The 26,463-nt window shown below is 34.2% G+C and overlaps 1 protein-coding gene across 1 annotated transcript in view; it reads left to right on the plus strand.

The window, feature by feature from the left end:
• LOC129358353 (cadherin-22) overlaps positions 1–26,463 on the plus strand; it is a 148,206-nt gene that overhangs the window by 92,682 nt on the left and 29,061 nt on the right. Inside the window, exons 5-9 of the mRNA XM_055027338.1 lie at positions 6,851–6,970; positions 13,123–13,290; positions 15,269–15,450; positions 16,978–17,234; positions 21,541–21,677. Of these exons, the coding sequence (XP_054883313.1) occupies positions 6,851–6,970; positions 13,123–13,290; positions 15,269–15,450; positions 16,978–17,234; positions 21,541–21,677 (864 nt within the window). The remainder of the gene's footprint in view (positions 1–6,850; positions 6,971–13,122; positions 13,291–15,268; positions 15,451–16,977; positions 17,235–21,540; positions 21,678–26,463) is intronic.

The raw sequence follows: 26,463 nt of genomic DNA on the forward strand, positions 1-26,463 counted from the left end.
CATGAGGATTGAAGTGTACACAGGTACAAGTAATGAAAAGGGCATTAAAAATTCACAGCCATTATCATATCACAGTATGATATAATCACATTAAAGTGATTCTTATTTTAAAAGAATATGAAAACAAACCTTACCAAATCTAAAGACTGATAAAGACAAGATTCACTTTGGTCAGGAAGACTACAAAGAACATGGAAGTAACGCAGGAATTCTTAGTTCGTACTGGTTGAGTTCTACTTACAGAACTCAACCAGTTTTGTATGCATAGTTTCCTGTATTCTCTTTTTTTTCTGGAATAAGAAGTATGATGGAACAACATAATCTATTTCTTCCAAAGAAAACATGCAACTCTGGCTTAAGGTGGATTTAGCACAAGAACAACACAACATATTATGTAAGGAACAACATGACAACATTGATCTCTTGGATTACTTTCTTAAGATGGACAAACTATACAGTATGCAATTCTTTTTGGAAAGGTATAAAAAAACATGACCCAAAAACTTGAGACTTCTGCTTAAAAACTAAAAAAAACATTTTTTTTTCCTTTTATTTATCACCACAGTGAGTTTAATTGATTGAGAGACTGCTGAATTAAATTTTATTTGTCCATTTTTTTTTTGTTTTTTTTAAATGAATGATATTTTAAACATATAACTAGAAGATTTTTGTGCATTTCTTTATCTTTGATATAATGCTTAGATGCAAATGCAGAGTGGTTCACACTTAATGAGATGTTGAACTAAGGTTTGCGCTTCTCAAGGCTTTCTCATTAATATTAAATTTGATGCACCTTTGTTCTCCTTTTGTTTGCCATCTTTAGTAAGACTTAAATATTCATGCAGCTTTGAGCTAGGCTTTAAAATAAAATTGGGTAAAGTAAACTGTATGTCATGGGTCTGATCATCACAAAAGTTGTATTAGGCAGTGAAATAATTGAGTTTTTAGTTCTGACACATACAGTATAGAGCAGATACATTATTGGCAGTGGCACCCTAAAGCAAAAGCTTATATGCTCCTCACGGCCTGCTAATATTGAAGTAATAAAGACAGGCCTTTTCCAATTTAAAATCACTATTACACTGTGTTACAACTTGCATACTAAGACATCCATCAATCAGTTTTTTTCTTCTTTTTTATGTGAGCTGACTGATAAAGTACTATAGCACATTTTCTCGGGTATGAAACATTTAGTCTCTGAAATGTCGATTTTTTTCCCCTTTCTGGATAAGAATGTATCAAAGTGAACAGCTCATGGTGTAAAAAAAAATCCACAGGATAATCCTGTGATTGATGCAGGTTCCATCATAAATGACTTCAGACTTGTTGAGTGGCAGACCTATACATAACATCTGTGCCTTGGCCTTAAACTTCAGGACACACTGACTGACAAGTCAAATTGTCCAAAAAAGATACATTAATAGGTCTCCAGTTTTTTGTGATAATTGCTATGAATTACTGAAAATCACAGTTGTTTCAAATGTTACTCAAAATTTTATTTTCTAAAGCTCATTTATCAAACTATGTTAAAGAGTTTGTGTAACTGAATACAACATGTCTAATCACACATTCAAATCATAATTCCATATTTATTGGGGATGTTCAAATGGACTGTGCTTGAATTTGTACATGCACACAAAATGTATTTGCTCAACATATATTTTGATATATAAATACTTCATGATTAATCAAGAAATTGATGCAAGGCAATGTACCTGAGATACCTCATAATTTATAGACCACATTTACAACTGACAATAATTCATTTTAAATATGGCTCCACACTCAAAAATTGTCTTTGTAAGCATTCAGCATTTAAGATTCTTTCAAACTCAGATTACAAAATACAAAACAGACCAAGTAAGTCTTTGCTTGACTTTTTATGCTCTTGATCTCCTGACCTTTATTCTACACTGTCGTATAATTACCATAAGAGATGGCCCAAAGCCTCTTCATGTAATCCAGAGATTCCAGAGGGGAATTTATGTCATAACCACTGTTCTTGCTTCTCTGGTTTTGATTGGTTCCACAGAACGAATCTCATAACAATAAACCCTTGTCATACTAACAACAGAGGAGGTATTTTCAAACACTGGTACCACTTGAGAAAGGACTGCGGCAATGCAGGAAAGTTAGAATCAATATATCCTCCCAGCTACCTTTATGTATATGACTAACAGCATGCACAAATATGCACTCAACCACACTGCCTGACATAATTGATTTTGGCTGATCTCAGCAGGCAAGGTCATGCTTTTACATCTTTGGGGAAGAGGATAAGCAACAAAGTGGTAATATGGGATTCAGTATGTAAAATTGTCCAACCTTAAAGATAAAGATGTTGGACTTTTCAACAATTAAGTTAATAGTAAGTAACATAACACACATGCAGAGTGGGTTAAGAAGTTATAAATGGAAAAAAAAAGTTATATGCTGGCTTTTGTGTCTTTGATTTTTGTGTTCATCGATAATATTATTTTTATTATTTAACCCACACAGAAACACCCAAAATAAAATAAAAAAATGCAAAAAATTAAAGCTGCTGTGCTACACTGGCTCAGAACACTGTCTTGTAATACAAACCATGACCTGATCTATTAAAAGGCAGGTTCAGAAGCAAACAAAGATTAGATTTACAATATCATTCAGCAGAGATGAAAAATATCCCTAAATCCTTGTTGAGAACTGAAAGAGGATCAATGTAAGCAGACCACTGGCTGTTATGACATCACAGATTTTTCTTCTCCTTAAACCTCATTCACTCTCACCAATCTTTCTCTGCCTTACTCCCTGTGCCATCCCTCTCCTGGGGCATTTATGTGGATGAGAGAGAAATGAATCAGATTTGAAGTAGTAAAGGAATAACTTTTCATGTGAAAACATCTCAGCTTTTATGGCTTTACTAAATGATCCATAATGCGGGCAGGGAGCACTCAGTCCTGCAGATTAAGGTGGGTCGAGGCAAGAGAGCGGCTCACTGTTGCAGTAGTTAGACCCCTCCATTGAAGCCTGTACGAGTATCGCACCAGCTGAGATGGGCACAAATCTCTTTTACGAGGCTGCCTCTTAAATAGCTGTCAGTCTAGTGTCTCACACGTGGCTCACTCTTCCTGCTCCCTCTGCAGTAATTGAACCATCTCTCCCAGAGTGCTGAAATGGTGTGGGAAGCCATTCCGACAGCCTGTGTTGATACCATTAAACCAAACTCATGCATAAATCTGACTATATAGCCATTGTCACTAATCCCACAATGAATCCTCCACACCCCAGAAGCAACCCTCCTCCTTGTGTATTGTCACCTCATATGATTAGCTTTTTTTACTTGAATATTATTTGCACTACTCATAAAATATAGTATTAATATATATATGAAAAAAAAATCCATCCCACACTCACGCACTCATTTGCTGCTTCCTTGCTGTAAATTCTAACAAAGACATGTCATAACTATGTTGAAATAATTTTGAATTCAAGGAAACAGGATAGTTTAGAAAGGTTTCAAAACTGCAAAAAAAAAAGAAACAATAATTATGCAAACTGTTAGCTCTTTTACTTTGTTTAAATTTATGTTAATCCCACCCACCCTTGGGAAGTGTAAGTACTTTACAGAAATAATTGACACAATTCTAAAAATATTAACAAAGAATGTGGACAGAGATTGAGATTAGTAATTTATTTATCCCCCAATTACTTACCCACTATTCTAGGGCATTTAATGAATAACAAAGCTGTACTCTCATTAAAGTCTTCCTGCTGAGGCAAATCATGGTGTGATACATTTCTAAACCATTTTGGTTTACTCAATGGTCCTTTCCTGTTACAAAATTGCATATTCTGTGACGAGACAGAGTTTTAATAATTTCTGATTATGAAAAGGGTCCCAAAGTTTAGATATTCCTGTGTTGCAGATATTAGTTCTGTGATCTGGGAGTCTTTCCTGTAGACCCTACTGTGCTCTCTGTATGCTTTCCTCCTACCATCCGAAGGTCAACTAGCTTACATGTTAGGACAACTATTTTATTTCTTTTTTCAAATTGAATATTGCGTGTAATGGTGCATGACAGTCTGCGAGTGTGTTAGCCTTGAGAAAGACTGGTGATATGTTCACAAATCATAAAAAATATTTGCAGGCTGCACATTGAAGTTTTACTTCACAGTAACACTGAACTCGATGCATGTTTTTGTTTTGTTTTTTGAGTGGAAAATATTTTCTCAGAATGGTCAAAAAATGAAGACATGCAATGTTTCACTTAGAAATGGCTTAATTTTTAGGTGAACACACATTTGACTGACCAGGCTTGTTGTGATTGGACATGTCAGGCATATGCAATCTGTTGTTCTCCTCCAAAATCGCTTTGGGAAAGTCAGTGAACACCGGTATTGTTCCCAAAATCTTGGTTTGCTTTGTAGGCAACTAAGGGCACCATTTTGTTTAGGAAAACATACAATGATTCATTATTACATTCTTAAAGAAATTATACAAGTGGTATTTGGCCTGTCTCTTAACATTGGTATTGCAAATCATAAATGGATTGCATGTATGTTTTCCATCCATGCTCAAGAATTAAAGACGTTGATGTAAAAACTTATCCATCATATTTCCAATGATGTTCAGTCATTTACTATTGTTACTTTGTCGTACCTGAACCAAAAAAAAAAAAAAAAAAAAGAAAACATCAACCAAAACGTGTTAAATCATCTTGGAAAAAGAAATCCCTGATTTGTTTGTAGTTTATTTTAATCATTATAGGTTAAATACACACTGCTTTATCTCAGAGAAATAATTTCTACTACTGCTGTGAGAAAAGCCTCCATTATATATATATATATTATATTATTATATATATATATATATATATATTATATATATATATATATATATATATATATATAATATATATATATACAGGTTCATAAACATTTGAAATTCAGTTAGTGCTGCCAGTAGATTCTGTAAGTAATGACTTTCCGTGCATAAAATTTTCTTGAACCCTAAAAGTAAATAAAAATCCAATAGCCAAACTAATTTCTTTCTGCAGTTAATATAAATACATCAAAGAAACATTTACATTTCTATAGTTCTTTCAAACCATCTGACGCTGCTGCCAGCAGTATCCAGAAACAGCTCGATGTCTGAATGTTACCTGGGAAAATTAAGATAAGCAAGTAATCCCATGAATAAAATGGCTTTGTTGGACCCATAGCAGCATGAGCAGAATAATCAGCAGAGCAAAAAAAGAAATACATTTATGGTTTTTGCCAGAATTGAAAATACCTTACCTTTTGCAGTCTTATATTTCCATTAAAATATGATGCCTCCCTAATCTCTCAATTGGAATGCTACATTATTTTTATATTTTTTATAATTTATTGTTCAAATGCAAATTAAAACCTCTTTTCACCATATTTATGAGTAATATTTTAACTAAATTTTCCAAGTGAATCCAGATTTTACTGAAGGTTTCCCAATGCATTTGGCAATACAAGCCAAAAGGTTCATGCAAAGCAGCATGCAAACCGGAAAGCTCCATTCTACATACAGTAAAGTACAAAAAGGTGGTTCAGATGGCACCTTGGAGTGGTAATCCAAGGCATGTGATTTAATGGCTTGCTTGACCTTAATGGTAATGCAGTGCCCCTTCCTCCTGCTCCCCTTAGGAACTCCATTCAATGACAGGAAACAAACAGTGCTCTGACACTTCCTGCTAATTAGCATCATTAGCATATGGTCATTATGTAGCTGGACAGTAGCATGACAGGGCTCTAAGACGGGCTACAATGGTGACCTTTATTGGACAACACCAGCTGCCAGTAATTACCCATAGAATTGGCCAGATGATTGGAGACAGAGACGGACTCTGTGTCCTTTAAGACCTATGACGTCTCTAAACATCTTTCTTTTTTACTGTTTTTAACCATCGTTTTTCTTTTACAAATATATTTAGAGGCAAAAAAAAAAAATTGCTCAGATGGGAAACAAATATGCAGTCATTTCTTACCATTCTAATTAGGAACTTAAAGTTTACAAAGCTCTGGGCTGAGATTTAACTAAAATGTGTGACTAAATGGGACGATGTGCCTGCGTATCTGTTGCCAGAGGCTTGTGCATGCACACTGGAGACAAAAATATCGCACTGAGTGTAAAATAATGATGGGAAAAGAAAACTATGCCACACACCCTGATGTCATGTACAAAAAATTCTGCTTTTTTTGCCTAAGTGCTGGTAATCAGATGTTGTTTGATCCAAATCTGTGAAGCTTGTGATAGTCTTTGAAGATGTTGACAAAAAACTCCATGTTTTCTGTCCTCTGTGAGGCTGTCTGTGCAGATGAAAAGAAAAATATTTATGTGTCTTAGTAATGTCTTGGCTCACATGCATTGTGAAAAGGTAATTTGAAACTTTAAAATACTTGTAAGGGAAATTTTGTGCAGAAAGGATAAATTTGTTTACTCCTCCCATAAACCACAAATGTGTTGATATCAAAAATATGAAATATGTATGAGTGCAAATGCTGGTAGGTTTACAAAATTAAATGCATGACTTTTTATTTATGTTAAGAGATAACCTTTTAGCTCTCAACTTTTGCTTACCGTAAATGTTCCACCAAACATTGAGTTAAACCAAACTAAGCTTAAATCATAGTTTGGCGTAGTAGAGCTGAACAGCTCTACTTCACCAGTGTTCAAAAGTTCTCAAGCCTCCATTTGTCCTCACAAAGACAAATCTAAAACAAGTTTCACTCTAGCCTGTTCTGATTTATGATTCCAGGACTAGTCCCTAGTGGGTTTCCGACTCTGGAGCCTCCATTGCCGTTTTTATTTTTACATTATGGTGTCTGTCTTCTACAGGAACATCTGTCATGAAGGTTACTGCTTCAGACGCTGACGACCCTACATACGGCAGCAGTGCAAGAGTGGTTTACAGTGTACTGGATGGAGAAAAGTTCTTCACTGTTGATAGACATACTGGTAAGAAGAAACTCCTACAGCTGCTTTTTTTTATTATTATTTTTTTTTTCTGTGCTGGATGCTTAAGTATCCAGAAAATTAAGTATTAATTTTCACAGACCAAAATGTTCAAGATCATAGCCTAAACCATAAAATCAACTGGTGATACATTGCTATACAATTCTTTGCCAAGAAGGTCCATTCCAGTGACTAGCAATACCATGCTGTATAAAATCTGCATAATGTAACACCATGCATGTGTCAATTGTTAGATATGCAGTGGAAAATTATTTGCATCTGTATAAAATTATCTGTTTTTGCTTTTTGTATTTAATGTTTTAGGTCACCAAACTAATTTTAAGCTCAAACAACAATAATCTGTGTTTATTGAAGATATCTGTTTTCAAATAATAAGATATATTGGAAGGAAAAAAGCTCCCCCTAAAAACCTCACTGTATGCATATGTCACAAATTAACTGTCATTGTTCAAATGTCTTTGGTTCAGTTCATCTACCCACACCAGAGCCTGTAGGGTCAGGATAGTGCTTAAATTGAACCTATTAGACAATATCAAATTGGCGTAAATGTAACAAACAAGATAATCTTGACTTGAATAAAAGAAAATATGTTTAAGAACAAGTCAAAAACAAAGTCATTGATATCTATCAATCCGGAAAGGGTTACAAAGCCATTTTAAGGCTTCGAGACTGCAACAAACAGTAAGAGCCTTAAAAGCTTCCCAGGAGTCATCAGCCTTGCAAAGTTATATCGAGGGCACTCCAATGACTTATTCAGGAGTTTAGAAAAGAACCATGAACAACTAAAGCAACTGTGACCTCACTTTCCATATTTTAGGTCAGTATTTATGCTTCATCAATGAGAAAGAAAAACAAAAATAAAGCAAATGTAAAAATGGCATACATGGGAGAGTGATAAGGGTAAACTCACTGACAAAAAAATGACTAATCTCAAATTTGCACAATAAACATATTGACAATCCCTAAGAGTTTGTTGAAAAAAAATCAGTTTTTTGAAAAGACAAACAAAGAGGTATTTTGAAAGTGTGTGCCACATTTCAGCTGGCATAAAACTAGCACATTATTTTTCTGCCCTCAGTTGTAGTTGTATGGAAAAAAGTCCAACTGAAAGTTTGCCTCTGTCACGGTTTCTAGACTTGAAAGTTGCTGGAGTCCATTACTCCCCAGTTTTCAGCTTTATCTCCTACAAACTTCATCTTAAAATAGTGGTCCATTATATACTCCTTGGAAGTCCAAAACTTTTTTTTTCTTTGTAAATCTAAATTTCATTTGAACTTTAGAAATGAATTATTTAAGCAGATTGTTTGAGATACTGTACTAGACTTGAATTGTGTTGATCCCACAGTGAGAAATTCACTTGTCATGGCAGCATACTCAGAATAATAAAATGGAAGTGAATGACACAGACAAGGAAATAACAAAAGTATAAAATAAACACAGATTCAAAAAGTGAATTTACAAAACTCCAACGAAATATTCAAGTATATGACCATTGCACAGACCCCTCTTATAGCTTGGAGATATGGACATATATAAAACCGTACAAAATGCCACAAGGTGATTGGTTTCAGTGAACATTAACATTACATTGAAGTCTACTACTATTCTACATTACTGACTATATTTCTGCATCTATTTTCAGTTGATGAAACATGTCTATTTATGGAAAATTTGCCATTTCCCTTGAGACCTTTAACTTATAGATCATAATAAGTTGGTCTATACAGACTTGCAGTTGAAACTTTGCATGGTGCTGCTTTAGAATACCCTCCCGAGGGGAAAACTCTGAAGTCTTAATGATTCCTTTTTTGGTGTCCACTACTTTGATTTGGTCCACCTGGGTGCCTGGATGATAAATGACTCTACCTTGGTGGGATAAGCTGGAAGACTAGATGGTTTGTTCCACTTCCCTGTTCACAACTACCATTCCACTTCGTCACATCATTTAGACAGACATGACTAAAACGATGCTTGCTATTAAGAGACAGGATAATGATCAAAATGAAGGTCAATATTATACAAGTAAAATATTGCTGTATGAATCTTCCATTTTTTTCAACACTATGAAAGACAAGAAACTGCATAAAAAGGAAAAAGTATGCTCTGTTTATATTTTATTTTTTTAGAGCTAAATGACTTATCTCAGTTTTCTCTACATTTGTCTGCTGCAAAATGGCACTGCCTATGAAAATGTGAATGCAGCAATACACTATGTATGGATCATCAGTTTCTATGCACAGAGGCCAAAGTAATGGTACTGTGACAGCCATAAAAGGGAAGCTGACATCTCAGTCTTAAAACTGCCTCTTTTCAATTTTTATATTGGCTGTAAAAGCTCAAACTGCAGAACAGCTGTAAGAACATGGAATTAGACTCTGTTTCCCTGATGAAAACAGACAATTGAAAAGAAAAGAAAAAAAGAAACATGATTTGTTTCTTCCAAGTTATACTCCTGCATGTACTTTATCTTAAATAGTAGTAGGATCATGTCCCAGCACTGAAATCAGCTAGTTGCATGGCAAAGTGTATTTCTCCCCTCCCCAACAAAAAAAATATTCTGGCTTAGACTGCTATCTAAAACTCAACTCGCCCTCACTTATCTTTTCTGCATGCACATCTGTGCTGTCCTGTCAGTGTTGAAGGGTTAGAGTACAACAAGGAGATAGTGTTAGTTGATTACAGGACAGGCGCACATAGATGTCATCAACTGAATACACAAACTCGCACCAAAGGTCATTTTGAAATTTTAAATTAGCATGCATAGTTTTGGACTGCAGGAGGAGAAATATCCTGAGAAAACCCACACATGCACAAGGAGAACATTTAAACTCCTCAGAACTCCTCCAGCAGAGACCCAACCTTTGAAGAAACCAGTTCTAACATCACACCACTGCACAGGTGGTCTTAAATGCTTCCCCAGTATTAAAAAAGTACACTATATTCCTTGCACGCTTTCTGGATATTAACTTCTTAGGCATAAGTGTGCTCTTACCACCACAGAAGAGTTGTAATGCCATTCAGGATGGAATTGCCATGCTTTTATTCTATCCATATATATTATTCATTTTATTACAACTAAGCCATAAAATGGTTCATGGGCAAAGCGCCAAATGTGACAAGTCCTCTCCCATTCAGCTTACCTGAAGAATAACTGAGCTGCTTCAGCACTTGTGACTGACCATGACAAAACCAGGAACAAGTTATTTACAGATTATGAAAGTGTGGATTCTAAGTTTTCTAAAGATGTCAAACATAAAGAACTAAATGAGCTGAAGAAGACATTGCCATTTGAATGTTGGCATGAAAAGTTTGTTTCTATTACCTGACGAGATACCCAGGGATGTTAAGTAAGGCTGTCCATTCACATTATTTTGTTATATCCCCACACCACAGCATTGACTGTTAACAGATGTGATTGGGTGTGGACACCTTTTCTTTTCTTTTGACTGGCTTATATGGTTTGGCTTTTATGGTTATGGCTTATAAGTTTTAAGCTTTTGTCCCTTTTTTCAATAAGGCTATGAGCTTCAGTCTTGTGAGCCTTTGTCATGGGGACATTTGTGAACTTCAGTGTAATTAAATCATGCCTAGTCTGAATTACAGTTCCACACCAAGTCCACAGGTGGTATTAGTACATTGCATTTGACCCAATGCAGCACAGATACAGAATTTATTTTTTTTATTTTTTTTCATTTTTTGGCCGAATTGACCCTGACCTGAACCGGATCAGTCAAAAGGCTTTTTTTTTTTTTTTTCCAAGTGTCTGGGTGGGTCATGATCCCATCATAGTGCGTGTGCATGTGCGGTAATCTCCTCTGAGTGTGATGTGGATCTGGTGACTGGTACATGGATTTTGCCCACATCTGAATGCTGTCTGAGACAAGACCTGCCTGGTCCCTGTCATAGCATACTCAGCCTGGGCGCAATGACTCAGTGCAGGGCTGGGCAGACCCTGGTCTGTGTGCCGGTAGTGTCATGCAGAATTTCACGCTTCATGGGACAGGTTACATGTAGAGTGCAGTGGAACAAACTTAACCATGCGATGGACAACAAAGCCTTTCAAATCCATCACATAAGTTTTAAGTATATTTCAGAAAACAAATATTTTGTGTTATGTATAAAACAGAAAAAGTTCTGAAAGTCACTCCATGGAAACTGAGAAGTTTTCCTTCAGACTTAAAGTGCTTCCGGTCATCTAAGTGGTTCTACTATCTGCTACTCTTTTTCTGTTACTAAAGAATACTTTGTACATAAACTCTGGAGAAAGTTTGCAGCTGCAAAACACTATACCAACTGGAAAATTATCTCGTTTTCTCTTAGCTGCAAATGTTGTGTTTGATTGTTATCTCTTCCTTTCAAATCAGAAGCTTAATGGCCAAGATCAATAGGAAAAGAGTGTGACCAGCCAATCAAATATGGTATGTGGGTTTCGCCCACCCTGCAGAACAGTTTAAAAAGTTAACATTTTTAAGACCACTGAAACTAGAATGGTTTCTTCATAACTTTATATTTTCCAATATTCAAAACTGGTGATTTTCTCAGAAATTTCTGCTCTGGGAACTTGTTCTTAATTTTTCTGTTGTACATCACATTTTTGTAGACAAAAAAATGAATGGCAATATTTTGATCAAGGTTAATTGAGAGCTGTAGTATAATAAAATAAATTGCCTGAGAAATAGATGCCTTTTTCTGTATGAAGCAGGTCTCATTTGCTTCATAATTTTGACATAATTATACATTGACAAGGAGAAGATGAGCAAAACCAGCTTTTGCAGCTGGTGGCTCAGGATCATTCTGTTTTTTAAAAATAATAATAATAATAATAAAACATTCAGTAAAACAAATTTCCAAGAATACATGAATATATTCTTCAGCAAGTCTTTGCATCGACTGAGTGCAAAAGCACAAAACCATTTTCACACCTCACTTAAGATCACACAGCCACAAGAAAACTCCCTGCCCTCAAATCTAGATTCAGACCAATGACAGAACTACATTACATGTCCTGCATTTACAAACTTTATATTTATAAGCCAATTTATGAAAAATGTAGTTTTTTTTTTCTTTCTTTTTTTTTTTTTTTTTTTACAAGTAACACATTCAAAGTAAAAAGATGCCCCTGAAAAATCAAAGAAACAAATTCCTCACACACCTACTTTAAAATAAAAGTACATTTAGCACATCAGGTTCACATGACCAGGTTCCATATTAAAATTTTAAGTTGTTGTATAGAAAATAGGTTAAATATGAAGACAGGGGGAACCCCACAAAATAGTCATTTTTTTAATAGAAATTGAAAACATTGGGGCCTTGTAGATTATAAAATTAATCATATTCTATTTTTTAAAAAAAGAAGTAGTTTTTAGCAGTAAAAATGAAATGTTACCCTCCCAGTCCAAAAAGCACACATTCATATTTGCACTGAATACCCTCTGGATCTGCTTGGCAAGCTCCAGGGTTCGTGTTCAGCAGCAGACAGTAGAAGACAAGAAAGCTGTACTAAAGCCTCTTGAGATTTATATTGTGATTAGTACATCTACATATATCATCAAAATATTGAAAAGTTTTGGAAATTTGTCTTCCAACATATTATAAATCTCATGACACTTTCTCGAGACCTTAAATGTAGCACAAAAACCCTGACCGGTACCCTTGAAGTGTCACTATTCAATCAGTTGAAGACATAAAAATTTTGATCGGTATTTGGTGTTATAACTATGAGTGTGTCGAAGAGGACAGATGAGTTTTGTACATGGATTGATACTTTGTATTTGTAATCAGATGCTCACAAACACTATAAAATTGAATCACAAATATATTTTTGTTAGACAGGCACATGCTTTTTGACAAACATATAAAAATCTCAATTACAAATCAAATTTGATTCTACAGATACAAAAACCTTAATTTATTGTTTACTTCTTAGTTTGAAATGTTAAATCTTTTTAGACCTGATGTTAACATCTTTTAATACACAACTGAGTTAAATGAATACTCAGACTGACCAAAAAAAAAAAAAAAACTATGACATGTTACTGCTTAAGCTAACAACTAATGTAACCTTTTCTGGCCTCTGTGACTAACTATTCAACTTATCCCTCTGGCTTTTGCTTTCAATCTCTCTCAATCATTAGGAATAATCATGACAGCAGTGGCAGATTTGGACCGCGAGACACAGGATCGTTATGAGTTGGTCGTCAAGGCAACAGACATGGCAGGACAAATGGGTGGTCTCTCCGGCTCCACCACGGTGACCATAGTGATCACAGACGTTAATGACAACCCACCACGCTTTCCACAGAGTGAGTGTTTCCCGCACATTCTCTTACTTTAGACTTTAAAAGAGATGGTCGTGTAGGAGGAGAAAAGAAAGCAGTTGGAAATAGCTGACTGACTTTTCTCTGGAAAGAGAAATGAGAGCATAATAAAAAAGACAAATAATGTGCAAACCAGCAGGCCATTGACACCAATTGGTAGTTTCATGAGGGGCCTGGGAAAAACGCTGAAATTAAATTTATGGGTCATTTCAGCCCTACAAAAAGGTGTCATATCAATGGTGGAGAACTGATTGGCAGCAATGCTTATTTATCTATAAATTTTTAAAACATGTTGGGTACAAGACCTTGCAAAATAGCCCTTGAACTATTTCCTATTTTGCGAAACCACTCCCAAATCTTATTGGTATTTGGTTTTGAGTGTCCATGATGAAAAGCTCTGTTAATTTTTCTCAATACATAGATTTTCTCAACACCAAAAGTTGAATTTCAGTCTCATCTGACCAGACTGTGTTCTTTCATAGGTTTTCTGTGTCTACTATATGACTTTTGGCAAACACTCTAAGTACTCCTACTTGTTTTTATTTTTACATTTAATTTTTCTTCTTTCTCACACAAAGTTAAGTCCAAAATTTTTTATAATTGTGGCAGAGAGAAGGATGTTTTTTTTTTCTTGTTGGACAAGAAAAAGAAAATAGAATAAAATAATGTATTAAAGTATTTACATTTATCATTCTTATCTTTTTCAAATATCAACAGTGAATAATTTACGCCTTACTTGTATGAAGAGAGCACACTAATAATTGCCCTACTAACAAACTGAAGTAAGTACTGGATAATGTGAAGTGCTTATATCAAATGAGGCTTTATTTTTAAACTCAATACAAACCATTAATCATTTTCCCTCTACTTCATACTTAAAATCTACTGTACTTTGTAATCACCTACAATGCTGATAGAATTTAAGCGCCATTATCTGAATGTGCTCTCAAAATGTTGTCATTCCATATTTTTAATAAAAAAATATATGAGTTCATTGGTAAATAATATTTTTATACTATTCACTATAAAATTACTGTTTTATACACTTCTATATATATATATATGTGTACAATTGTAGAAGCAATGCAGTTTTCTAATACTGTATTGTACTTTTCTTTCTGGATATTATGTAATTTATTTTGCATTTATTTTTTATTTTTGATAAAATCACAGTTTAACCCTATAAAGAGTATTACATTTGATTAAGCCAGTGTGTAAGCAGTTTATTTGTCAGTGAGTGATATGTATTCACACACCTTTTCATATTTGTGTATGAATCAATTTTTCATCTCAGTAAATCATATTTACTCAGTCAGAGTGATAAGCCCTGAAGACTTATAGTGCCTCCACTGCTGGATGTTGGGGAAACAGAATCTGGAATACAGTTCTATAAATCAGTTACACAAAAGAATGGCATATAATGTATGTAAGATCTCAGATGTCTTCTGTTCCTGTAACAATCATATTTCATCTTCCTACTGTTTATCATAATGATCAGTGGAAGAAATTATAAATTTTTATTGCACACTCCTGACATTTTAGCAGAATTATTGGGTTTAGTCTGACAAAATATAAAAATACATTCTGAAGCAATTATTTTATAATAGCAAATGTAAACTATATATGACTGGTAAAAAAAAATTATTCAGCTAAATAAAGCTTTAAGATGGATGGAATTGACCAATTTTTTTTGCATGTCTTAATATGTCATTGCTATGATCCTATTTTCTTTCTTTTCTCAGTCATTTTTTCTTATTTATTAAAGCAATTTCTCCCTCCACCAATTACTCTAATAGCCTGCCTATGGCTATCAAACTCTTCTAATTCTGGTGCTTTCCTCTTCATTACTGCGTAACATTTGCACCTTCATTCTTCTTTGTGGTGTTTTATATGATGCCATCAATAAAAGCCTTGTATGAGGTGTTTATACTTTCTCCCTCCGGCCATCTCCACCATCTACCAGAGATGTACCAGTTTTCGGTGTCAGAAGGGGCAGCTGTGGGGACACCAGTTGGAAGCGTCATTGCTACTGATGCAGACATGGGGGAGAACACAGATATGAGCTATCTGATCATTGATGAAGGAGATCTCTTCAAGGTCACTATAGATGTTGAAACACAGGAAGCTGTTGTCTCCATCAAAAAGGTACGTCTGAATTAAAGGAGTTCTGCTTTAGTTCTGAGTTAAAGCAGAACTCCGCTTTAACACAGGCCTTTTTAGTACTGGTTTTACTTTAAATGAAAGGAATGTGATGTAGGTATTTTTCACGTGTGGTAGTAAAATTAATGAGAAAATTCCTATGAGTTGTACTAAGTCTTATTTATAGATTATATTACATAGGAACATGATTTTATTCACATCCTAGTGATATTTCTGCATATAGTTGTTTCTGCTAACAATATTTTTTTATAATGTCTTATTTTTCTTTATTTGCAAGAATAGTTTTGCACTGGGAGAGGACAAAGTAAGATGTGCAGTTACTAGACATAAACAGCAAACATGTTTATGTTGCTTTGAAATTCTCCATCTATACTAATGTTATTAATAATATACACAAAGTACACATTATCTTCACATGAATAAAAGAAAAGCAACTTACTAATATTACTGAATTAGTAGGAGTGATTATCTCTAGAAAGGATAATGGGAAACTGCATGTTCCAGTGAATCATGAGAAAAGCCCAGACTGTGTTCAATACATTATGGAGCAGTATCAGTTATAAAGCGTATAATATGCTTACTTCAGGCGCTTTTTACTATTAAACCATTAACTTTGAACTAGATGAGATATGTTGCCGTGGGCATTACCTAAAGGCAAAAAATGAGCTGTATGCATTGGTCAAATACCTTAACAGGGGTAAAAAGTCTTTTTTTTCCCCCCACACTACTGGCACAGTGCCACCAACAGTGTTGGAATCTATGCTAATTCCCAGATAAAAATTAAAGTGCTGCCACATTGAATGCCATCCTGATGATAATGTGTAAAGTTCTTTAATAAATTGTTATGCAATAGCAAAAGTTTTCACATATTTTTTTTTTATTATTTTTTGACATTTAAAGTAATTGTAAAGTTTTTTTTTTTTTTTTTTTTTACTTGAATAACTGTGCTATCATGTGGGAAGAAGTTTTTAAAAACATTGGTAACGTGGGTCCAGGTAATGTTGGCGATTTTATTAAACATCTATATCTGTGATATTTTTGAAGTAGGTGTGTGTTCTCACTCAGCATATTGCTTTTAATTTTAGAACAATATGGTTTAATTCACTTTTATTTTTCTGCATCAGGATCAGGTATATTAACTGTCCATGACTTCATCACGTTGATGTTCTCCTTCTGCATACATGGGTACTCTCAGAGAACTCCAGTTTCCTCTCCAAGTCCAAAAACATGACTTATTGACAGAAACACAATATATTTTGTTAAAATTATTTTTATCACATGAAATCTGAAGACATAATAAATATAAGTCATATGTATTTTAAAAAAATATTTTGACATTGTTCAGCTTCAATAAAAGACTAATTTATTTTAAGCGTTTTACACAATTTTACTGTCGGTGCTAACAAATGTGTATTGTAGTCAATAAGTTTTGAAAATCATTTCATTTTTAACAGTATATTGTGATTTGTTGAATTTTTAAAAATTTGTTTCTGTTTTTTTGTTTTTTGTCAGCCGCTGGACTTCGAGAGCAAGAGAATCCACAGTGTTATTGTGGAGGCAGTAAATAAACATGTTGATTCTCGATTTGTTGACCTGGGCTCTTTCCGAGATCGGACAATCGTTAAAGTCACTGTGTCGGATATTGATGAGCCACCCATCTTTCTACCAGCGGAAGGTGCAGTCATGGAAGTCCAGGAGGATGCTAAAGTTGGATCTCTCGTTGGCGTTGTCACAGCCAGGGATCCAGATGTGATGAACAAACCTGTGAGGTATGAAAGAGATAATTCCTTGATGAATTCTCCCTACATTTAATACATAACGGACTAAGTAATGTACAGAAGTTTTTTATACTTTTCTTACAGTTCACTTGTGTTTTATTGACTTAGTTCTGTACACTGGAGATTCCCTGTAATAAATTAAAGTAATTTTTTTTTCATGCACTTGTTAGAGTGTTATCTCTTGTTTCTACAGCTTAATTTCAAATACTTGCGCATGGGCATCAGAGACTGTTAAGTTTGTTTGGTCATCCATTCTGTCCCAGAGAGACACATCAGGGAGGGAGAGGTGTCACGTTAAAGGGTAGAATAGAATTTGCCTCAGATGTTGCAGCATAGAGACAGGAATTATGCAACACATAAGCTGAGTGTGTCCTTGTTGCAAGTTGTAAAACTGATGGGAATTGCTGTTTGTTGTGGTTCTATCTATAATTATTAATACAAACTGATTATAGTGTGTTTCTCAATTTTATGTTTTCAAATACTAATTAAACAGGTTTGGAAATTTGAGCTGTGTAGTATAGTGTGCTTAACTGGGTTACAATGATGGTATTGTGTAAAATTGACTTTTTTGAGCTTCACATCGAGTCATAATGTTATTATTGTTCCTATGATTATTTCATGCATGTTTAAGAAATCTTTTAATCTGCCCTAGTAGCAATCCTAAAAATGAGTGGCGTAACCGAGCACAGCCATTTTGACAAAGCTCCTCCCTCGAGCTGCAGTCCCCAAGCAGAGCTTCTGCATTACACAGCAGGCCTCCTACATGACTCCTCTACTTAGTTCCTTCAGACTAGCAGTAGCAGAAATGAGTAAAAACCAGTTGGAACTTTGCCTCTGCAGGAAGTACTTCTAAGTGAAACATTGGTTAAAATATTGTCAAATGCTTGACAAAAGGATTTTGTGATGACACCCTGAATGTGGAGAATCTGAAAGAGCAGGAGCTGTTTAAAGAGAGAGAGAGCCCCACTTTCAAGGTGTTACATTGTGTTACATTACGTTTGATATATACAGCATTTTTATAACATCTAGTGGTATCAGCAAGTTTCTGATTAGTTACTTGATTGTGCCATAAAATGACATTATTTTTCTGGAAGAAACATAATTCTGCTTCTTTAATATCTTAAGTGCCAGCAAATAGTTTATACCTACTACTTGCTGCAGCCATATTGTCTAGCAAACATGAGGCTGCAGAAAAACCACTTACTTTCCCAGAATTATAATTTAAGGGGTGTTCTTGTTGTATTTTCAACTCTGATCTTAAAAAATAAAAATTAAGAACGTACAAACAGCAACTGCTTCTTTTCAAAACCCAAACAACCCCAATCAATTTCACTCACTACATTTTCTAAACACCCTTCTAAAATAATTTATTTTGTAGACCAAAGGTTTAAATAGGACCAAAGATTTCTGCCTTTTAAAAATGTTATAGGTTCCATTTAAAGAAATGTAATTTACTGGATGAAATTATTATGAATACAATTATGCTTAATTTCTGAAAAAAAAAACAAAAAGAAAACTTGTTTCTAATTTCTCATTATAACAAAGTGAAAACATACGTTTTTATCTATTGAAAAGTGCACTGGTATTCAGGTCTTTGGTTTCTATATCCTTTGAACTGTAATTGCAATGTGAGGAGAGGCTATAGATAAAGCTCTAACAGTCTTATTAATACAACATAAACCAACACACAGGTCCCTAAGCATCACCTTGATTAAAAATGCATGACATCCAATGTTCCATGTGTAATAGAGCACCAGGCGATGATACCGTTAAAATAGTTCTAGCTGACTGTATTTGGATAATATGAGTACACCTGTGAGCTCATGTGTTGGGGAAAAAAATAAATAAATAAATAATGAATTAACTAGAGTTTTGCAAATTACAGAATCTGCTCTTTGGGGTTCGGCGGCCATCTCGTTTATACTCAAAACAATAATCCGATCAGAGGGCAGTGTTTTATTGGTTATTGTTTGAAATAGCTAGATAGGGCTTTTTAAAAAACAAAAACAAAACACAGTTATAGACTTATGTAGTTGTAGAAAATAACAAATAATTACTATTGTAGATAGAAACATATTAAATCAATATAGAGTTCAAAACAAGGCAGCATATCAGCCAAGTCCGTTCTTCTGGTAAGAATTATCTCATCCCTTTAGCTTTGATATACAGACACATAACTAGACCTTAGTCCTTTTCCAAGAAGGAACATTGTGAAAAACTAGTCACTTTAAAATATAGTAGCATTTTTAATGCACCGTTAAAATAGTTTGCACTTGCCTTACATCATTTTATATATAAAATGATGTTCTCTAAATGTAGGTGCAACCCATTTCACTGAGTAAAAGTCACAATGTACTTAATTGCCCTCTCCATGAAGCATGCAGCAGTTAAACTTATAATGAGAAGATGCATTTTGTGACATAGGTCAGACAGGTATTTTCTTCCTTGTAATATTGTTTACTGTAAATCTGGAAATAGTCCTATGTAAACATAACTACTGTATGTTTCAACAGAGTGTCTATGGACATGAATTAAACTGACATTCGGCATGCTAAGCTAAATATCCTATCATCAAGCAATGTAGCGTCATGCAGGTTGGTCTCAACTCAAAATAATAGTTATATAAACCATCTCAGAAAGAATTACTTACCAAACATGGTAAATAACTCAGACAAGTGGAAAGTAAATTGTTCTGCAATGACTTGCCTTCTGTCATTTTGCTTTGCTTTGCTTTGCTTTGGTGGGAACCTGCGATTCTGGGGCCAGAGTCGTTGAATTCACTCTTTTATTCAGTTGAGGCCAGTTGCTTCTGGCCTCAACTGTGTTCTATGTGTAGAATTATATTGTAAAGACAACCGTTATTAGAAGTGTTGAACTGAGAGTAGTTTGTATAATGAGCTTATACCTATCTCCAGTGGGAAAGGCTCATGGGAGAAGAAGCTCAGCTGGAGACCGCAACTCCAAGGAGGAATTTTGTGGAAAAATGCAACACATTGTGAGAGCAAGTGTTTATGCACTCCGAATGGGGGCCCCTGGAGAATCAAGGATTTCTCAAACATGTATAAAAGAATTAAATCAACCCTCCGCATATATTTTTGTAGAGGAAATAGCATAACATGACATAGAGCTCAATAATGTAATTTTTACATAACATCCCTTCCTTTAATGCCTGTGACTGTTGCTATAATTAGTTGACTTTCACATAAACTTCATCATGGAATTACCCACCATGATGTTTGTCTTTAGCATATTAGCTGGCAAATCTTGAATCATGTAAATAAAATTCTATTGTGTTGTTCTTTCATGTGGTCAAAGAAAGAAGTTCAGATCTGCAGATTTTCTGCATGACTCTGCTCCATCTTCCACATAGAAAAAAAAAGGTTAATCTCTCAGTGTAATCTGATAGTTCTAAGGTTTGAAGCTTGTGTCTTTTGTTAACATCTTTATGTATGAAGCAAAGTTGAAGGTGCAATAATTAATATGGAATATTTTACATATTAAGATATTTCAGTACATATAGCCTTAAAAGTACATCACAATGTTTCATTTGCTGTTTCAGAATGTGCCACAACATTATTTTTCATTAGCTACATTATGAGAGAAAAGCAAAATTTTCAGTCTATTTTAATGATTTGACATTTATAAGTGAGTACAATTTATACACAGACAGAAATTATTTTATTAACACTTCTTGTTTACCATTTATTTAAGACTCAAAGTCTTGGGGTGGGTGGGTGGGTGTGTGTGTGTGTGTGTGTGTGTGTGTGTGTGTGTGTGTGTGTGTGTGTGTGTGTGTGTGTGTGTGTGTGCTGTTGGGGAGAAGAACTAAGAACAAAGCAACCTTTCAGTATTTTTCTGTTTACTCACCACTTTTCTGAGAGCAGCCAGTAGCCCATAGAAGGAAACATCCATTTATGGTTTGGCCAGAGTGCATAATGAAACTTTTATATTTTGGGCCTCCCTCAGAAAGTGTGACTATATGGCCCAATGGATCTTATTACATTATCGATGCTTCATTAGCCAATTTTCTGCATTTTGACCAACATGTTAGCTGGATTATTAACTTTTAAGGACAGCCTTATGTTTTTGATTATATATATATATATTACATTGATTTGATATAAACCAATTGATTATTTTTTAAAGTGCTATATCACTTTTATTTTCAACCTTTTATGTTCCAAATAATAAGTAAATAACAGAAACTTAAAACATATGAGAAACCTGTTTCTCAATTTCTTTTAAATCTCTATATTTTATTTTATGCCTTTGTTTATTTATTTTCTTTTAAAATCAGGTTTTCCATTGATCCGACAACAGACCAGGACATGATCTTCCATATTGATGCTGAGTCTGGTGCCATTACGTTAGGGAAGATTTTGGACCGGGAGACGGCAGGCTGGCACAACATCACTGTGAAGGCTGTAGAAGCAGGTACATGAATTTCTGTTTTATCCATCTTTATAACACTGATTGCTAAATACCAATAGCAAATAAAAAAAATTGCAAAATATATCAATAATAATAATAAAAAGTCATCAGGTGGAATTATTTCCATAAGCAGCAATATGACTAAAACATATTTTTTTGTCTATTTATTATATTAGACATAAATGCACTTATCTAATTAAATGAGAAAAATAAATAAATGATAAAATCTGAAATAAAACCTTTACATTATTGGGACACAATTTAGTTTAGACTAATTTGAAAATTCCGGGACATTATTACTAAACTACATCATTAGTAAAGTACAGAAACTACCATCAAATTGTTTATAGTATGCACTTTATTTGAGATGCAATGTGACATATTGAGTTGTTTGGACTTTTGATGAAATGTCCATACTGTTACGAGTCACAAACACAAATTACAAATATTGTCTTTAATCTGTACTAGCTAAAGTTTCAGTTTTTGAAACTTTAGCTAGTACAAAGTTTTAGTGTTCATTTACATGGGCACATGCCAGACCATGTTGAGATTGTGCTTGCTTATAATCAAATCAACACACCAGTGATGCATGTGGATGTATAAATAACATAGCACTTGCATGGTATGCTAATTGTCTTTTAAATCAAAGCTCTTGATGTACTCACGAGGGACACCTTAGTTGTTGGTGTAGTCATCCATACACTTGATTTTTTTCTTTTTCTTTTTTTTATTCCAGTGGGAAAATAAAGTCATCATTTTATTCTTTCAGCTTACAAAACACAGTACTAAAAATGACTGAAGAACATTTCTTTTTTCATCTCAATGGGTGTTTAGAGAAATAAAGAATGTAATAACTTGTATAGCAGGAAAGTTATTACTATGCCTTTAGAAGAAAACTTGAAAATGGATAAGACCTGGAGTTTCTCTCTTTTTCAATCTTATTCAGATGGAGTGATTTTAGGATTGTAGTGATGGCTGAAGAGATTGGATTCTGCATCTGACAGAGATCTTACATCACACTGAGAGGGACAAAGGAAACAATGCCATAAACAAGACAAAATTTAAAAAATTCTTTATGTTTGTTCCTGCTGTGTTTCTCCCCAGAATCTCATTTCTTCAATAATCACTACAACCAAAAACAAATTGAATGCAGTGTTACCCTACACAATTGTTAAGGCAAAACCTAAGCATATTGAATCCTCCTGGACTAATTGGTTTCTTTTTGTGCATGACACTATGGCGTAGGCACATTTAAATGGTAATTGAACATTTAATGCTGGCAAGCACCTTTCAATGTTTGACATAAACACATGCCTGCGCTTGAAAGATAAAGCTTCTTGCACTGACAACCACATCTACATAGACAAAGTCTGTGGTCAGTGGCATTAGAATGCCCACCCAGTATGTTTCTTTATCGCCTGTTAGCTCACAAAGTCTGGAGAGCTCAGACACACAGACAGGCAAGAGAAAGAAAGGGGAAAATATAGACACAAAGAAAAAATAAGGTCACAAGAGAGATGGAAATTGAAAGAGGTTTTGACTGTTTATTCTTTGGAAGAGGTACTTGGAGCATTTAAACAACTAACTTCATTTTAGACATAATTATTTTATTCTCTTTTAGGACTAAGAGAGCCACAAGGTCAGGTTGTTTGAAGACATTGTTAAAGTTTTATTTATGGCATTACTCTCAATTATTCCAGGCCATTATAGACCTTTGAACTTCTTTATTGTGTGTATTTTTGTACTGCACAGCAGAAAACAGCTTCCTGACAGTTCATATTCAGTGAATCTTAATGTTAAGATTCACTGCATTTGACGAGACATTTAGTTCACCGTAAAAGTGAACTAAATGTCTCGTTTTGCATGTAGTCTTAGGAAAGTTACTTTTGTTAAAATTCAAACACATATCCTGCTAATCCTAAATATTTGCAAACACAGCATGTCTTCAACTTCGCCCAATTAATAGTCTTCAGCTACGTCTGCAGGCACTGATACAATGAAAGATGAAACAACCTCTCATCTGTATTATGCTTGTCTTCCATGTATAGAGTGCAATACCTACAGAGTACAAGAGAAGCGTTTAATATACTGTCACTAGCAGAATACTCAAGTTTCTTGGCAGTCTCCTCTATAGAAATGTATCAGGTTAAGTTGGAGTGACATATAATTTTCGAGAACTGATAGCGAGTATGATACCACCTTGCAAAACTGCTTTTTCACCTAGACAGGTAGGTGGAAAAAAGAGCTTCACCCTGAGGGCAAAAACATACCGAAGATGCTGAAAGTCTTTATCTCTTGCTCTATTGCATGGAAAAGATGTTTACCATTACATAATTTCCCTACATTTGCTGTCTGGCAAACACATGCAGACCTTTTGACTCTTAGAATGTTTAAACATTACCCGTTGTATGTCCAAACGAATCACACACTGTTGGGAACACACTGAAGGCAGATAAAGAGGTTCAGGGATGTGAAATATGAAAGGAACATTAAACTGAAAAGCAAAACAGTTTTATTTGCAAAATATATGCAAATGCATAGGTGAAATTGAACATGGAAGCAAAATTAGATTAAATTTAGTAAAAAAGAGCAAATAAGGGGATCTTACTGTTTGCAGATAGCCTAATGCACAACAGAGTTTAATTTGTCACATTTGAATGAACATTGTATTGCACTGCAAAGCGCCTGTTAACTACCATGTGAACACCTAATGATAGAAAATCAGAGAAGTGTATTTTTGTTATTACTCAGTCAAATATTTGGGCACAGCCACACTATTCATATGCTAAAAGTAGGCAATAGGAATAGAAATAGAAATCCCATATAACATATTTAAAAAAATACATTTGTAGAATTACAAAGATTTTCTTTTCAAGTTAGTAATTTGAACTGTCGTTAAGCAATTTTATAATGTATTTAATGAGATTAATAGTAGTCTTTTTATGTTTAATAAAAACTGTCAGATCAATATGTTATTACATGGTATTTCTGTGTCTCACAATACTGCGAAACAGACTTCTGCTTGAGCTTTTCAAATATTCACCATGTTAGCATTATCAACAAAGGTCAGGCATAGGGTTATGACTAATTTAGAGCTCTCTAAATTAATTCCATTGCAATGTAGCTATATTAAGTATAAGCAGCTGCATAAGTTATTGTAACCACTATGTTGTTAAATGAATATAATTACTTTGTTATGAATGCATATTACTATCAAGCAAAAAAAGTACAATCTTAATGTGACATTTTTTGATAAGAACAAAATTTTAAGTTTAATCAGCTAATCTGTCACTGGTTTCCTGTTGTGAGAAATATTGACTGCTGCACTTTGATTTATCCTCTGCAATTAAGGGGCAATAGCAAAGAACAATAACTCTTGATTGTTTAAAATAGCCGAATAATTTTCCACAGATTAACAAAAATCATGTTTTAATACTTTTTATTTACTGCAGAGTGTTTTATCATAGGACTGACTGTTGCATTTCGTAGCCTCTTATTTGTAACTGGTTAGGTAAAAAAAAAAAAAAAGTCTTCCCTTTTAAAACAAACTAACTTAAACAAACTTGCAATAATATTTAATAATGACATGTTTCCCAGCAGCAACAGTTAAAGCAAACACAGACTGACAAGGAAGGCTGAATATCAAATCAACTTACGCTCAAACAATAAACATGACACACTGATCAATTAATTAATTGGTAACAATCATTATCAATCATTGTGTATAGTAGCAGGATTGGTTAAAGTTTCTGATATCTTAGCCCTTTGATTAATATTTTGTTAGGTTTAGGCACCAAATAATTTATCAGAGGCAACTATTTTTGCTCGGCTCGGCATAGACAAAAAATATCTTGGAAATAAATTGTTGTTCTGGGCCCCTAAACCAAAACTCCAACAATGAACAAAACTTCAATATTTTCAACTATTAAACTAAAATTGTGTGATCACCTTAAGTACTAGTCATCAGACTAATAGTCCAAAACTCCAGTCTGACACACAGCTGTTATATAAATGTAGGAATGTTTTGTGTAATTACCTCAGTAAAGAAAAAAAAAACTTCACACTTTCACTGGCATGGTGATTCACATGGAATGTAGTTAAACATGTTCACGTATTAGTCTGCAAATTGTAATATTTCATTTGGATTCTTTTATGATGGAGGAACTAATCAGCTCTCAAAGATGTTCATTTCAGGGTGTTTTATGGGTTAAGAAATATGAATGACTAGATGAAGTTTCTCGTCTGTAGATTTTGCTCCTTTTGGAACAAGGAGCAAAATATTGAAGTTTGTCATGTGGTATGATCAAATGTAAACACATTTAAGGGTAATAGTACTTTTATAAGGAATGCTATGGACTGGAAAATTTATTTTACCCTTGTGTTTCTCAAATACACAAAGCCTGACCTATATGACAAATGTAGTGCTGTCAGTGCCTCAGTGACTGTTGGCTCACCTGTTAATTTAAGCGATTCCAACATCAAAGGTAGGTATACATAAAATTACCATTGGCTCTCCAACCAAAAATGTTGCATCACTACATATGAGTAAGGTGTGTTAAAACAACCTCAGTGGATTTCATCTGAAGTGAGAATGTTGATGCTTACCTTCAGGACGTTATTTCATTAGAAATAGTAGTTTGTGTTTAGGTTAATGTTTGTGTCTCTTTTTTTTTTTGCTTTGTTTTTATCCAAAGGTAAAGATGTGTACAAAATTTGGCAAATTTTGTATTTGTCTTGAGAATTATTATGTGAGTCTGACCAAAATTTCTCCTTCTTCCACATTTTCTGT

Source organism: Poeciliopsis prolifica, unplaced genomic scaffold, assembly GCF_027474105.1.
Source record: "Poeciliopsis prolifica strain line A6 unplaced genomic scaffold, Auburn_PproV2 SCAFFOLD003, whole genome shotgun sequence".
In the NCBI taxonomy this organism is placed as follows: domain Eukaryota; kingdom Metazoa; phylum Chordata; class Actinopteri; order Cyprinodontiformes; family Poeciliidae; genus Poeciliopsis; species Poeciliopsis prolifica.